The 17,477-nt window shown below is 37.9% G+C and overlaps 1 protein-coding gene across 3 annotated transcripts in view; it reads right to left on the bottom strand.

Annotated features, from left to right (window-relative positions):
• LIN9 (lin-9 DREAM MuvB core complex component) overlaps positions 1–17,477 on the bottom strand; it is a 63,067-nt gene that overhangs the window by 29,534 nt on the left and 16,056 nt on the right. For all 3 annotated transcript variants that reach the window (XM_028111458.1, XM_028111459.1, XM_028111460.1), the window contains 3 exons: positions 12,892–13,025; positions 11,719–11,844; positions 6,125–6,282 (listed from right to left, as the gene is read on the bottom strand). In XM_028111458.1, coding sequence (XP_027967259.1) covers positions 6,125–6,282; positions 11,719–11,844; positions 12,892–13,025 — 418 coding nt within the window. The remainder of the gene's footprint in view (positions 1–6,124; positions 6,283–11,718; positions 11,845–12,891; positions 13,026–17,477) is intronic.

The following is a 17,477-nucleotide window of genomic DNA, read 5'->3' as shown; positions in this document are numbered from 1 at the left end:
AGCGTATCAATTTCTATTAAAAAAAAGAAAATGTCTGCTGTGATTTGGACTCAACAAATCAATCTTGGCAGAACTGGTTTTTTTTTAGATTTTATTTATTTATTTATTTGACAGAGAAAGAGAGAGAGAGCACAAGCAGGGGGAGCGACAGAGGCAGAAGGAGAAGCAGACTTCCCGCTGAGCAGGGAGCCCAACTCAGGACTTGATCCCAGGACCCCAGGATCATGGCCTGCGCTGAAGGCAGACGCTTAACTGACTGAGCCACCCAGGCACCCGCCACTGGAATTTTCATAGGGACTGCACTGAGTCTACAGATGGTTTTGGGAAGTATGGACAGTTTAACAATATTGAGTATTCCAATCCATGAGCATGATATATCTTTCCATTTATTTGTGTCTTCAGTTTGTTTCATCAATGTCTTATAGTTGTCAGTGTATAGATTTTTCATTTCTTTGGTTAAATTTATTCCTAAGTATTTTAGTGTTTTTGATGCCATCATAAATGGGATTGTTTTCTTATTTTCTTTTTCAAGTATTTTGAACATTAGCATATAGAAATGCAACAATTTTTGTATATTAATTTTACATCCTTGCAGCTTTACTGAATTTATTAGTTCCAATAGTTTTTAGGTGGAGTCTTTAGGGTTTTCTCTATATAGGATCATTTCATTTGTAAACAGAGACAATTTTAATTCCTCCTTTCTGATTTGGATGCCTTTACTTCTTTTTTTTCCCAACTGCTCTGGCTAGGACTTCCAGTACTATGCTGGTGAGAGTGCCTACCCTTGTCTTACTTCTCATCTTCGAGGGAAAGCTCTCAACGTCTCCCTATTGAGTATGATGTTTGCTGTGGGTTTATTCTCTGGTTTCTTAAAATGCAAATTTAAACAGTTTTTTGAAATATATAAGCACTTTTTTCTGATATAAGCATTTAAAACTGTAAATTTTCCTGTAACTACTGCTTTAGCTGTACCCCACAAATTTTTATATGTTATATTTTTATTATTTTTATATTAGAAGTATTTGCTATTTTCCCTTGAACTTTCTCTTTTTACTTAGGAGTTACTTACAAGTAGAACATTTAATTCCTAAATATTTGAGTGTCTTCAGGATCTTATTGTTTCGCTTTCTAATTAAATTCTGTTGTGTTCAGAGACATTCTATGTATGATTTCAATCTCTTAAAATTTATTGACATTGCCATCAGATAGTCTATTTCGACAAACAAATCATGTGCATGTGCAAGGAATATGTATTCTATAGTTTTGGGGCTTAGCATTCAAAAATACCAGTTGGATCTGGGCACCTGGATGGCTCAGTTGGTTAAGCTTCTGACTTCAGCTCGGGTCATAATCTCAGGGTCCCTCTGTCCCCCCCCTCAAATAAATAAAATCTTTAAAAAATATATCAATTGGATCATCAAAATTGACAGTGTTTTTCAGATTCTCTATATTTGTACTGATTTTTTTTTCCTCTTCTCAGTTACTGGTAGAGAGGTATTAAAATCTATGACTGTTGATTTGTATATGACTTCCTTTAGTTGTCTCAGTTTTTGCTTTAAGTATTTTAAAGTTCTGTTATGAAGGACTTACTAAGGACTGTATATTAGGATTATTGCATTCTTCTGCTGAATTGATCTTTTTATCATTATCAAATATTCCTCTCTCTCTCTGGTAATACTCCTTGTCTTGAAATCTATTTTGTCTAATGTTAATACAGCCACTTCAACTCTCTATGGTCAATAGCTGCATGGCATATCTTTTTCACCCTTTCGCTTTTAATCTACCGGTGATTTTATATTTTAAGTATAATTCTTTTTTTTTTTTTAAAGATTTATTTATTTGACAGAGAGAGACACAGAGAGAGAAGGAACACAAGCAGGGGGAGTGGGAGAGGGAGAAGCAGGCTTCCCGCCGAGCAGGGAGGCCGATGTGGGACTTGATCCCAGGACCCTGGAATCATGACCTGAGCAGAAGGCAGACGCTTAACGACTGAGCCATCCAGGCGCCCTATTTTAAGTATAATTCTTAAAGATAGCATACTGTTAGGCATTTTTTAAAAAAGATTTTATTTATTTATTTACTTAACAGAGAGAGAGAGAGAAAGAGAGAGAGAGCATAAGGTGGGGGAGCGGCAGGGAGAGGGAGAAGCAGACTTCCCGCTGAACAGAGAGCCTGATGCAGGACTGGATCCCAGGACCCCGGGATCATGACCTGTGCCAAAGGCAGATGCTTAATAGACTGAGCCACTCAGGTGTCCCAGGCATTTCTTTTTTTTTAAATCCAGTCTGATAATCTCTACTTTTTCAGTATTGTGCTTAGTTCATTGACATTTAATATAATGAAAATAGGACCAGACTTGAGTCTACCATCTTGCTGTTTATTTTCTATTTATCCCATGGTTTCTGTTCCCCTGTCCTTTATTTCCCATCATCTTTTCATTTAATTATTTGCTAGAATTTCAAAATTAACTTCTCTGTTGACTTTTTAGGTATGCGCCTCTCAGCATTTTTTAAAAAGTAGGTCCTGGTGTGCCTGTGGGCTCAGTCGGTTAGGCGTCCCACTCTTGATTTTGGCTCAGGTCATCATCTCAGGGTTGTGAGATCCAGCCCTGCCTCAGGCTCTGCCCTCAGCAAAGAGTCTGTTTCTCCCTCTCCCTCTGCCCCCCCCGCCCACTCTCTCTCTCAAAAAAAAAAAAAAAGTAGGCCCTTCTACTAGTTCTCAAAGTATAGCCCCACCCTAGCAGCATCACTTGGAATCTTATTTATTTATTTAAAGATTTTAATTATTTACTTGACAGAGAGACAGCGAGAGAGGGAACACAAGCAAGGGGAGTGTGAGAGGGGAAGCAGGCTTCCTGCCTAGCAGGGAGCCCGATGCGGGGCTTGATCCCAGGATCCTGGGATCATGACCTGAGCCGAAGGCAGACGCTTAACGACTGAGCCACCCAGGCGCCCCTTTTTTATTTTTTTTTAAGATTTTATTTATTTATTTGACAAAGAGAGAGACAGTGACAGCAGGAACACAAGCAGGGGGAGTGGGGGCGGGGCAGAAGCAGGCTTCTCGCAGAGCAGGGACCCTGGGATCATAACCTGAGCCAAAGGCAGGCGCTTAACCACTTAACGAAGGTAGAGGCTTAATGACTGAGCCACCCAGGCGCCCTAACATCACTGGGAATCTTGTTAAAATGCAAATTCTTAGGCCCTACCCCTGACCTTCTGAATCAGAAACTCGGAGGGTGGAAGGGAGTCTGGCAATCTGTTTCATCCAGCCCTCCAGGTAATTCTGATGCACCCGGAAGGTTTTGAACCTCAATACTCTACAGATCAGAATACCCAAGCTTTACTTACTACAGTCTACTCATAGTCAACATCGTATGCTCTCATAACAAATTCAAGAAGCTTGCAACATGATTGTTCTATTTTACACATATTTGCCATTTTCTATAAAAAGTTCATTATTGGGGTGCCTGGGTGGCTCAGTCAGTTAAGCGTCTGCCTTCAGCTCAGTTCATAATCCCAGGGTCCTGGGATTGAGTCCCGCACTGGGCTCCTTGCTCAGCAGAGAGCCTGCTTCTCCCTCTCCCTCTGCTGCTCATGCTCACTCTCTCCTGTTCTCTCACTCTCTGTCAAATAAATAAATAAAATCTCTACAAAAAAAAATTTTTTTTTCTTTTCAGATACTGTACTTTTTACTTCTAAATTTGTTAGACCTAATTCCTCTTTATCTGAGATTTCCCCACTCATTATGATGACATTTATATTAAGTTTATAACAAACATTTTGAAGCCACTGCTAATTCCACTATCTAAGCCATCTCAGCTAATTCTACTGATGACTTTTTCTTTTGACTACAGAACCGGTGTTCATGTTTCTTCATAGGCTTAGTAATTTTGTATTGCATGCTGGACAGTATGCTGAACTTTTTCTGATAAACAAAAAATTACTGGCAGATTTTTTTTGGCCCTGCCCTGCTTCCTCTTATTAGTCTGTTTCAGTTATGAACCATCTTTCCTCCTTAATGAAGTCTTTGAATTTCATATAATTTTCATGTGTCACAGAATATTATTACTGGGATTTTTTTCAGCCATTTAAAAATGTAAAACTCAGGGCACCTGGGTGGCTCAGTCGGTTAAGCGTCTGCCTTCGGCTCAGGTCATGATCTCGGGATCCTGGGATCGAGGCCTGAGTTGGGCTCCCTGCTCGCAGGGAACCTGCTTCTCCCTCTCCTCCCTGCTCGTGCTCTCTCTCTAAATAAATAAATAAAATCTTTAAAATAAAAATTAAAATGTAAAAATCATTTTTTTTAAAGATTTTATTTATTTATTTGAGAGAATGTGTGTGTGCATAAGCAGGGGGAGGGGCAGAGGGAGAGGGAGAAGCAGGCTCCCCACTGAGCAGGGAGCCCAATGTGGGGCTCTATCCCAGGACCCTGAGAGCATGACCTGAGCCAAAGGCAGACGCTTAACTGACTGAGCTGCCCAGGCGCCCCAAACTTTTCTCATATTTTTTTTTAAAGATTTTATTTATTTGAGAGAGAGAGAGAGAGAGAGAGAGAGAGAGAGAGAGAGAGCAAGCCGGGTAAGGGGCAGAGGAAGAAGCAGGCTCTCCACCGAGTGGGGAGCCAGACGCAGGGCTCGATCCCGGGACTCCAGGATCATGACCTGAGCCGAAGGCAGATGCTTAACCGACTGAGCCCCCCAGGCGCCCCGTTTTCTCATATCCTGATACATCCTGCCCAACCTATTCTCCATTGTACCGAGAACAACCTACTTATAGACCCTCCATAAAACTGCGAGTCCTTAAAATTCTGAAACAATTAACTTTTATGTCACTTTATGCATTCCAACACTTCTCTGATTTGTAGTTGTACTGCAGACTTTACATCTGCACTTATTTATATGGTGTTTTAGAACTAATGTATTTTTTCAAGACTACAATCTCCCCCTCACTTCATCTCCAATCTCACCTGCAGACTAATTTTGTTGAGAGAGAGATCATCTATAACTTCTATACATGGTTAAGTTATCATGGTAAGTTATAACCAAATCAATTCTTCTCTATTCTACCTGCATTTTATATGCACGATACAGTCTCCTCTAATCTACCTTTCCGTTTAATTACCCATTTTTTATAATATAATGGAAACATGTACCACTTTTATAACCAGAAAAAGTGATTTTTTTTTTAAGATTTTATTTATTTGACAGAGAGAGACACAGCGAGAGAGGGAACACAAGCAGGGGGAGTGGGAGAGGGAGAAGCAGGCTTCCCGCAGAGCAGGGAGCCCGACGCGGGGCTCGATCCCAGGACCCTGGGATCATGACCTGAGCCGAAGGCAGACGCTTAACGACTGAGCCACCCAGGCGCCCCCAGAAAAAGTGATACTAATGTGTAACTCAAGGTTACCTTTCCTCCAGAAAATATTCTTTGATAAATCCAACCATTTTTTTTAATCCAACCATTTTTTAATCCCTTTCAGTACAGTTACTAATCTACCTACTCACTTAACACCTTGTTATTTCCTGTTATATAAACTGTAATTTTAGTTTACCAAATTATTAAGGACTAACTTAAACTTGAGGTTTTGGTGGTACTTTCCTTCCATGTCATAATTGAACAGAACACACAGACTCACATCTGCAAGTTGACAGAATTTACACCCTTAAAATAAAATTCTGAGCAAACTACCTACTATTTCAGTCATTAGAAATGGACTATCCCTAAACCCAAAGAGCACAAAAACAATGGTACTTGTTTAACTTAACCATTTAAGATTCGTTAGGAAGGAAAATAAATGATGTGAAAGCAAAAGATAGAACAATTTAAAATTTTAGAAATTTAAACAATGTCTAGCTATGCTTAATCCAGTGAATTTTAAATTTCATCTTTGTGGCAGTTTGCTTTAGTTTATGTTGTAGTAGACATTGCTTTGAACTACTACACTTTTTCCCAAGTAGTTTAAAAACCAGATGCTACAGAAGAAGAAATAATAACTTCTGTAGGACATTGCTGTAGAACTAGAGTTTAAGCTTTTAAAATTTAAAAGCCATTTGTCTACTGGTTACCTAGTAGTTATCTTGGTGAAAAATTATAAGCAAAATGGTAATGAGCTTATGTTCACTTACCTGTAACTTTGGTTCCAATAACCAGAGGCAAAGGAATTTCATCTGGGAGATCTTTGAACTGGGAAACATCTGCAACTTTCCTTTGTTGTAAGAGCCTTATTTTCTGTCGTTTCTGTTTTAATGCTGATCTCTCTTCCTCAAAAAATGCAGAAGAACATCTAGAATAAATTATAAAAATCATATAAACTGATAACTGTCCTATACAAAAACTTGAAATCACGGGGCCCCTAGGTAGCACAGTCGGTTGAGCATCTGACTTTTAGTTTCGGCTCAGGTCATGATCTCAAGGTCGTGAGATCAAGGCCCAAGTCGCGCTTAAGCTTAGCGAGGAGTCTGCTAAAGTTTCTCTCTCCCTCTCCCTCTGCCCTATCCCACGCTCACTCACACACTCTCTCTCAAGTGAATAAATCTTTAAAATCAAAACAAACAGGGGCGCCTGGGTGGCTCAGTCGATTGAGCGTCTGCCTTTGGCTCAGGTCATGATCCTGGAGTCCCGGGATTGAGCCCCACGTCTGGCTCCCCGCTCAGTGGGGAGTCTGCTTCTCTCTTTCCCTCTGCTCCTCCCCCTGCTCATGCTCTCTCTCTCAAATAAATAAAACATTTTAAAAAAATAAATTAAAAAAAAAAAACCCTTGAAATTAGACCATCTATCTCACCATTCCCTCTTTTCCTTTCTCTCAAATAATGTATTTAAGAATGAGTTCTTAGAAATAATAATTGTTTCTCTTCAAAGTAAATTATATCTTTTTAAAAATAGGACTTTGCAAGACTTAAAGGGTTATAAGCAAGTCTACATTATCCTTTCCTACAAAGCAGGAGGATTTGTTCACCATCCTTTGACAACACTGCATCTGGATGCCAGGTCTCCTCCTGGGACAAAGTTCAATTATAATATTCTATTTAGAAGAACATGGTATTTTCCCTGTGAGCCAGTGAGCACGCCAATATAGAACTAAAGATGAGTCTTAACACTGTGTAAATGTTTAATCATACTTCCTGCCTTAAAGCATAAATACTGAATTTACTCTTATCTTCAGGGCCTATCTTCTATTTTCAAATACTGGAATGAACCAAAGTAACTTAAACATAGCTTTTGTGCCACAAAATACATATCCACAAAACCACCATCACAGACAAGATAATGAACATCTGAAGACATCAATCACTACCCAAAGTTTCCTTGTGGCACTTGATTATCCCTCCTTTGCATCCCTCCCACTTCCATACCCCCACTTCTCAAGCAATCACTAAGTTGCTTTCTGTCATTATAGTTTCTATCTTCTAAAATTTTATATAAAAGAGATCATCTAGTATGAATTCTTCTGTCAGGCTTCTTTCACTCAGCATAATTATTCCAAGATTAATCCATGTTGTTACATGTATCAATGGTTCTTTTTTTTTTTTTAAGATTTTATTTATTTATTTGAGAGAGAGAGACAGAGATAGTGACAGAGGATGGAGGCCCACGTCTGGCTCCCTGCTCAGTGGGGCTCCCTGCTCTGCTTCTCTCTCTCCCTCTGCTCCTACCCTGCTCATGTTTTCTCTCTCAAATAAACATTAAAAAAAAAACCTTGAAATCAGACCATCCATCTCACCGTTCCCTCTTTTCCTCTTTCTCTTGAATAATGTATTTAAGAATGAGATAGTGAGATAGCGAGAGAGAGCACAAGCGGGGAGGAGAGGGGGAAGCAGACTCCCCACTGAGCAGGGAGCCCAACGCGGGACTCAACCCCAGGACCCTGGGATCATGACCTGAGCTGAAGGCAGATGCTTAACCGACTGAGCCACCAGGCGTCCCTCAATGGATCATTCTTTTTACTGGAGAACAGTATCTTTTTCTTTGAATGTGTTGTAATTTGTTTATCCATTCACCTATTGGTGGACGTTTGCATTGTTTCCAGTTTGGGGTTATTACAACAAAGTTGATATGAACATTTCTGTAGAGAAATGTTTTTGTATAACCTATGCTTTAATTTCTCTTAACTAAATACCTAGCAATAGCATGGCTGGGTCATATGATCAGTGTATGTTTAACCTTTTAAGAAACCAAAGAAGCCAAATATTACCAAAGAAGATATACAGATGACAAATAAGCCACTTTGATGCTCCACATCATATGTCATCAGGGAAATGCAAATTAAGCGAGACACTACTAACATCTATTAGAATGACCAAAATCTAGAACACAGACAACACCAAATGCTGGCAAGATGCGGAACAACAGAAACTCTCGTTCATTCTGATGGGAATGTAAAATGACATGGACACTTTGGAAGATAGTTTGGTGGTTTCTTATGAAACTAAACAAGTCTTATCACACAATCCAGCAACACACTCCTTGGTATCTACCCAAATGAGGTGAAAACCTATGTCCACACCAAAACCTTAACATGGATGTTTACATGTTACAGATGTTTTACTCATAATTGCCAAAACTTGGAAGCAACCAAGATGTCTCTTAGTAAGTGAAAGGATAAAAAAAATAGTAGTATATTCAGACAATGGAATATTATTCAGCACTAAAAAGGATGAACTATCGAACCATGAAAAGATACAGGGGAACCTGAAATGCATACTACTAAGTGAAAGAAGCCAATCTGAAAAGGCTACATATGGTATGATTCCAACATATGACATTCTGGAAAATGCAAAACTCTGGAGACGGTAAAAAGATCAGCAGTTGCCACGAATTGGGGCCATGGGGAGAGGAAGGAATAAGTGGAGTGCAAAAGATTACTAGAGCAGTAAAAATACTGTGTATGACATTATCATGATAGATATATGTCATTACACATTTTTCAAAACCCACAGAGTAAACCCTAATGTAAACTATGGACTTGGGGGATTATGATGTGTTGATATAGACTCACCACAATGTATCACTGTCTTAACAAGATATTGTTAAGGGGAACCATGTGTATCTGTGGGGGGAGGGAGTATCTGGGAAATCTATCTTCCTCTCAATTTTGCTGTAAACCTAAAATTCTCTTAAAAAAAAGAGAGGGGCGCCTGGGTGGCTCAGTTGGTTAAGCGACTGCCTTCGGCTCAGGTCATGATCCTGGAGTCCCGGGATCGAGTCCCGCATCGGGCTCCCTGTTCAGCGGGGAGTTTGCTTCTCCCTCTGACCCTCTTCCCTCTCGTGCTATCTCTCATTCTCTCCCTCTCAAATAAATAAAATCTTAAAAAAAAAGAGAGAGAGAAATCATCAGTTTTCCAAAGCGGTTACACCATTTTATAATTCCCCTCAGCAGCACATAGGATTCCAAGTTTCCCCATGGCCTCACCAACACTTGGTATGCTTAATCTTGTAAATGCTAGACACTATGGGTTCATTTGCATTTTTCTATTGACTAATATGTTGAATATCTTCTCTAGTATTTCTTTGACATCCTTATATCTTTGGTGAAGCATCTATTGAAATCATTTAGCAATTTATTAATTGGATTTATTTTTTTGCATTTTTTTCATTCACATGAAAATGACATACAGTGTTATATGAGTTTCAGGTGCACAACATAATGAGCTGACAATTTTATACACTATTCAATGTTGACCACAATAAGTGTAGTCAGCACCTGTCACCACATGTTACTATAATATCATTGACTATATTCCCTATTCTGTACTTTTTTTTTCCATCTCCATGCCTTGTTCTTTTTATAACTAGAAATCTGTACCTCTTAATTCACTATACTTATTTCACCCACCTCCCCTCTGGTAACCACCAGTTTGTTCTCTGTATTTAAGAATTTTTTTGGGTTTTTGTCTTTTTTTCTTTTAAAGATTTTATCTACCTATTTGACAGAGAGAGAGTGAGAGAACACAAGCAGGGGGAGCGGGAGAGGGAGAAGCAGGGCTCGATCCCAGGACCCCAGCATCTGAGTCAAAGGCAGACACTCAACCGACTGAGCCACCCAGGTGCCTCTTTTTTTTCTTTTTTTAGTTTCCATACATGAGTGAATCATATGGTATTTGTCTTTCTTTGTCTGATTTATTTCACTTAGCATAATATGCTCGAGGTCCATCCATATTGTTGCAAATGGCAAGATTTCACTCTTTTTTATGGCTGAGTAGTATTCCATTTTGTGTGTGTGTGTGCATTTGTGCGTGTGTGCAAGTGTTCTTATAAATGAGGGAAATATTAAAAACATCAGCAATGTCCTCTTTTAATACAGAAATAAAATATTACCAGTTCAATTAAAAGTTCTCCTTGCATTTCATCACCATCTACAGAAATCATTAAAATTAAATTCTGTTTCTACTTGCCCAAGTCACTTTATATTTCCATGACTTTCCTGGATTTTCCCACCATCTAAAGTGAAAAATTTTTGTACATGTTTTTACAAGGCAGAGAGACATAATATGAGAATAATCTAACAGATTTCAAAACTTCACTCAAAAGTAATATAAGGTTTTTCAATGTGTTAGAAAGATAACACTGCAAAAGGAAAAGTCATTTCACATGAAAAGTAATTTTCAGAAAACAACACATTGGATAGATTCACTTGATTTTTCTTTCTGGGGTTTTGTTTTTCTGAGATAGCATGTGTTTTTATTTTATTGAAGTATAATAGACATAGAACACACTCTGTAACCTTCAGGTGTACAACAGTGTGATTCAATATTTGTATATATTGTGAAATGACCACCACACTAAGTCTAGTTAACATCTGACACCATATATAGGTACGACATTTTTTTTCTTGGGATGAGAACTTTTAAGATCCACGGTCAGGAACTATATATAGTATTATTAACTATAGTCATCACACTATCAGCAACATGCCAAGACTTACTTTATAAATGCAAGTTTGTAACTTTTGATGCCCTTCACCCATTTCGCCTACCCCCTCATCCCGTTTTTATATAAAGTAAAATACGTACTTCTAAGAAGGCTTTTGCAGTAATAAACGGCTTTTAAAAAGATAATAACAATCTAGGGATATCCTGAGAGCTTCATTAAATATAGCTGATTCCTGAAAAACATGGATGTGACCGCCCACATCCACTTATACATGTTTTTTTTTTGACAAATGCAGTATGGTACTGTAAACACATCTTCCATTCCTTATGATTTTCTCAATACCATTTTCTATTCTCTAGCTCACTTTATTGTAAGAACACAGTATACAATACACATGACATACAAAATATGTGTTATTGACTGTTTATGTTATCAGTAAGGCTGCCAGTCAATAGTAAACTACTAGTATAGGTTTTGGGGCTGTCAAAAGTTATATGTAGATTTCTGACTGTGCAGGGTTGGTGTCCCTAACCCCCATGTTGCTAAAGGATCAGCTATATTTTCTAGTGCATTCTTAAATATTTTTTGGAACATAGTGGGGCATAGATAATGTAAGAAAATTATATGCAAAGCCTGTAATTTGAACAAAAATGGAACTGTACATTTAATTGTAAGACGCATAGGTATAAAAAGGACCTACATTAAAGCTAGTTAACCGGATATATTTAACATATAATTATTCTGAAAAGTTATCTTTCAGAACTAGTCTTTGTGAAGATGAAAAAGAATCAATGTGGTAATTATACAATTAACTTACTGATTTTATTTTAAATAAAAATATTATTTTTACCTCCGTGGTTTTCCCATAAGTCGCCTGATTTTTCCCCATTCTACTCTTGTTAACTTTCTTGTTTTTAAATTAGGAAAGGATTCCTTCAGACACACACAGAAATCATTATCGCCTTCAAAAAGTGGTCTGTAAAACAAATAGTATTTTAATGGTTAAGACACAATGAGTTACTTCAGAGGCATAAATTTCAAAATATGCTTTCCAATTTTCAACATTATACTAATCATCAAATGCTCTTTCACTTCTACCCAGAACATATACAAAAGAGGCACAAATTCAAAGTGCTAAAACTAAAAGTGGCATCTGTGAAACAACCAATGTGTATAAGTGACTCAAGAAATATTATCTGTGCTAGAGATTCAAGGAGACACTGATTTTTGTTAAATCTCATGTATGAGTATATCCTAGTATATCCTAGCACTGTCATCATATCCACTGAGGATGAACAATGTTAGCTACAATGTATCTTTGTCCCAACACCAAGGAGTCCTCTTTCAGATTAAATCAGTTTTAGAAAACTGGAAGACTTGGGGCGCCTGGGTAGCTCAGTCAATTAGGCGTCTGCCTTCAGCTCAGATCATGATCCCAGGGTTCTGGGATCGAGCCCTGTGTGTTGGACCGCCTGTTCAGCGGGAAGCCTGCTTCTCCCTCTCCCACTCCCCCTGCTTGTGTTCCTGCTCTCGCTATCTCTCCGTCAAATAAATAAATAAAATCTTAAAAAAAAAAAAAAAGAAACTGGAAGACTCTAGAGCATTAGGTCACGATCCCAGGGTCCCGGCATCAGGCTCCCTGCTCAGTGGGGAGTCTACTTCTCCCTCTCCCTCTCTCCCAGCTCGTGCTATCTCTAAAATAAATAAATAAAAATCTTAAAAAAAATAAAAGAGAAAAACATGTCTCATTTATTACAAATAAGGGAGCTTTGTTCCAGGGTATCTCCACTCCAGGGTCTTTGTAAATTATAATACAGATTATACTTTCATTTGAGTTTTCACAAAAACGCATAACCACTTCTGAAAGGAGGAAGGGGAAAAGCAAACTATGAGGAACAGAAATGGATCAAAGTAGAATGAAGAACAGAAAAAAGAAATTAGGAAAAAAAAAAAGAAAACAGACCTACAGAAAAGAAAATAGCTTATACTGTTTGATATCCACAATGTAAGCCATGATACATACTTATCTATATTTGAGTAGAACCATTCGTATATGCACCATTTATGTGCTTTGGGAAGCTTGAGTAGGTTACGTAATCGAAAACCAATCTTCTGTGAGGCTTTCTTATCTGGTGTAGACATTGTTGCCGTAAATTTCTATACAATAAAAAATAGAGATTAATTACAGGTCCATCATGCAAAATTGAACATCTATAACATCGAATACATTTGTAAAAAGGTAGATTATGGTTAAATACTCAAATATTCAATAACACAAAATTTTTTGTCATTATTTAATGAAATAAACGTTCTGATTATTTCTTACAAAGTTAAAGTCTCCAGTTTCATAACGTATTCTGACAAGAAAAGTGAAAACATTTGCCTCCACCATGTTTGTACTGAGGTACAATTTCAATTTATGTAGGAAGAAAATTGTGACAGAGAGACAGAGAAAATGCAAGCAAACAAGCACTAGGTCCAGGAGGTTTCACCAGTGAATTCGTATCAATCACAGCACCAATGCTATTAAAATGTTTTAATTCAATGAAAAAAAAGAGCTTCACAATTATTTTTATAAAGACAGCATAAGCAGATAAAATCTACCGAAGTATAATAAAAGAAAATCTCAAAAAACACTCGTTTGCATAAATTTTATTTTTTAAAGATTTTATTTGTTTGAAAGAGAGCGGAGAGCACCCATGAGTGGGGGTAGGGGCAGAGGGAGAGGGAGAAGCAGACTCCCTGCTGAGCAAGGAGCCCAACAAGGGGCTCAATCCCAGGACCCCGAGGTCGTGATCTGAGCCGAAGTCAGACACTTAACCGACTGAGGTACCCAGGCCCCGTGGCATGAATTTTAGAAAATGCTTGGAAAGATTCTCCGTGCTCATGGATTGGAAGAATTAATACTGTTAAAATATCCATACTATCTAAAACAATCTAAAATTCAAAGCAATCCCTATGAAAATTCCAGTGGTATCTTTCACAGAAGTAGAACAATCCTAAAATTTGTATGGAATCACAAAAGATCCTGAATAGCCAAAGAATGTTGAGAAAGAACAAAGCTGGAGGCATCAAGCTCCCTAATTTCAAACTATATTACAAACTATAGTAATCAAAATAGTATCATATTGGCATAAAAACAGATACACAGGTCAAAAAAACAGAATAGAGAGCCCAGAAATAAATGCATGCATATATGGTCAATTAATTTACAACAAAGGAGGCAAGAATATACAATGGAGAAAGGACAGTCTCTTCAAAAAATGGTGGTGGGAAAACTGGACAGTCACATACAAAAGAATGAACTGGACCACTATCTTACACCATACTAGAAAACTAGCTCAAAATAGATTAAAGACTTGGGGCCCCTGGGTGGATCAGTCACTTAAGCATCCAAATCTTGATTCTGGCTCAGATTATGATCTCTAGGCGTTGAGATCGAGTGCCGCATCAGGCTCCATGCTGGGCACAGAGCCTGCTTAAGACAAGATTCTCTCTCTCCCTCTGCTCCTCCCCCTCTCTAAAAAAACATAATAAAAGAATAAATTAAAAAAATAGATTAAAAACTTGAATGTAAGACCTGAAACCATAAAATTCCTAGGAAAAAATGTAAGTGGTAAGCTCCTAGACACTGGTCTTGGTGATGATGTTTTTGAATTTGACACCAAAAGCAAAGGCATCAAAAAAAGAGAGAAACAATTAACAATTGGGGCTACATCAAACTAAAAATCTTCTGCACAGCAAAGGAAATCAACAAAATGAAAAGGCAAACTATACAGAATAGGTGAAAATATTTGCAAACTGTATATTTGATAAAGAGTTAATACCCAAAATATATAAAAACTCATGCAACTGAATGGCAAAAAAACCAACCCAATTAAAAAATGGGCAGAGGATCTGAAGAGACATCTTCCTGAAGACCTACAGATAGATGGCCAACAGGTGCATGAAAAGGTGCTCAACATCATTCATCATCAGGGAAATGCAAATTCACAATGGGATTATCACCTCATACCTTTTAGAATGACTAGAATCAAAAAGATAAGAAATAACGAGTGTTGGCGAAAATGTGGAAAAAAGGGAGCCCTATGCACTATTGGTGGGAATGTAAATTGGTGTAGCCACTGTGGACAACAGTATGGAGGTTCCTCCAAAAAATTAAAACGGAACTACCCTATAATTCAATAATTCCACTGCTGGGTATTTATCTGAAGCAAACAAAAACACTAACTTGAAAAGATATCTGCACCCCAAAGTTCATTGAAGTATAATTTATAATAGCCAAGACATGGAAGCAACCTAAGTGTTTATCAATGGATGAATGGATAAAGAAAATGTGGTATATATATACATTCATACACACACACATAGGAATATCATTCAGGTATAAAAAAATGAAACCTTGCCATTTCCGATAACATGGATAGGCCTTGAGGGCATTATGGTAAGTGAAGTAAGGCAGAGAAACACAAACACCAAATGATCTCACTTAAATGTGAAATCTAAAAAACTTCCCCCGAAAAACAAAACAGACCAAAAACAAAACAACAACAATCATACACAAACCAAACTCATAAATACAGAGAGCAGACTGGTGGTTGCTGGGAGGGGGGTGAAATGGGTTGACAGGGGTCAGAAGGTGCAGACTTGCGGTTATAAAATCAGTAGGTCGCGGGGTAATGTACAGCACGGCGACTATGGCATATATTGTATGGCATATTTAAAAGTTGCTAACAGAACAGATTTTATTTTTTATTTTTTTCAGAATAGATTTTACAAGTTCTTATCACAAGAAAAAAATTTGTAACTGTGGTGACAGATGCTAACTATAGACAATGTGGTGATCATTTCACCATGTACACAAATATTAAATCATTATGTTGTACACCTGAAGCTTATATAATGCTATATGTCAATATTATCTCAATTTTTTAAAAGCTTAAAAAAAAGGTACCAGGGCACCGGTGGGGCTCAGTCAGTTAAGCAACTGCCTTCGGCTCAGGTCATGATCCTGGAGTCCCGGGATTGAGTCCCACATCGGGCTCCCTGCTCAGTGGGGAGTCTGCTTCTCCCTCTGACCCTACCTCCTCTTGTGTACACTCTCACCCTCTCTCAAATAAGTAAAAAAAAAAAAAAAAAAAAAAGGTACCAGATAAACATCATCGGAACATCAAAAGAATACCACCCAATCAAGTGGAATTTGTGTCAAGAATGCAAGGGTGGTCCAGTATTAGAAAACTATTAATATAGTCTGTCATTATTAATGAATAAAAATCATGTGGTCACCTCTACTGGTGCTAAAGATACTGGATAAAATTCAATATTCATTAACAAAAACTCTCAACAGAATTAGACAGAATGACTGAAAGTACACAATATACCAAAAGTTAAATGATACAGTTAAAGCAGTGCTTGGGGCAGGGGAGGAAGGAGAGGGGTTAATTTATAAGGTAAATGCCTATATTAGGAAAGGACAAAGATCTCAAATAAATAACCTATTCCTCCACCTTAAGCTTGAAAAAGAAGAGCAAAGAAAACCCAAAGCAAGCAGAAAGAAGAAAATAAAAATTAAAGCAGAAATAAGTGAAACAGAAAAATAAGAGACAAAATGAGGAAACCAAAAGTTCTTTTTTAAAAATATTTTATTCATTTGAGAGAGCGAGAGTGCACGAGAGAGAGAGCAGAGGGAGGGGGAGGGGCAAAGGGAGAGGGAGAAGCAGACTCCCCGCTGAGCAGGGAGCCTGACATGGGGCTTGATCCCAGGATCCTGGGATCATGACCTGAACTGAAGGCAGACACTTAACCGACTGAGCCACCCAGGTGCCCCCAAAGTTCTTTGCAAATATCAACAAAACTGATGGACCTTTAGCTCTACTGACCAAGAAAACAAAAATAGATGGCTACTTTCTTTTCTTAAGATTTTATTTATTTATTTCAAAGAGTGAGCGAGAGCAGGAACACAAACGGGGAGTGGGGTGGGGGGGAGAAGCAGGCTTCCCACAGAGCAGGGAGCCCGATGTGGGGCTTGAATCCAGAACCCTGGGATCATGACCTGAGCCAAAGGCAGACACTTAATGACTGAGCCACCCAGGCGCCCCTAGATGGATACTTTCTTAACCTGTAAAATTTATTTCTCCTCATTCTAATCCAAGTCATTATCATATTCAATGTTAAAATACTAAAAACATTGTCATTAAAGTGAAGAATGTGACCAAGATATTGACTATCACTACAATTTTTTAATGTTGTTTTGATGGAATTATCCAATAAGAGGAATAAAAACTGTAAAGGAGAAAACAAAACCATTATTTGAAGGTGATATGACTGTCCTCGAAAACTCAAGAAAACAACTGTAACCATTTAAAATAGTACAGAATTTAATAAACTGGGCAAATACAAAGTTAACATACAAAAATCAGTATCTTAAAAAACCACTACTTTTCTCTGTATAAGTGGGAACTATTTACAGACAATAAAACAGAAGAAATATCCTGTTTATGAAAGCAAAAGTGACAAGCACAAAAGTATTAAATACTCAGGAATACACTTAACAAATGTTCAAGATCAACATGGAAAAATATTTTAAAGTCTACAGAGGGACACTAAGGC

The sequence above is a fragment of the Eumetopias jubatus genome, unplaced genomic scaffold (genome assembly GCF_037043125.1).
Source record: "Eumetopias jubatus isolate StellerSeaLion01/CBP00866 unplaced genomic scaffold, mEumJub1_p1.0 scaffold_12, whole genome shotgun sequence".
NCBI classification, from domain to species: domain Eukaryota; kingdom Metazoa; phylum Chordata; class Mammalia; order Carnivora; family Otariidae; genus Eumetopias; species Eumetopias jubatus.
Note: the sequence above shows the minus strand (reverse complement) of the source record. Positions and strands in the feature narration are given on the sequence as shown.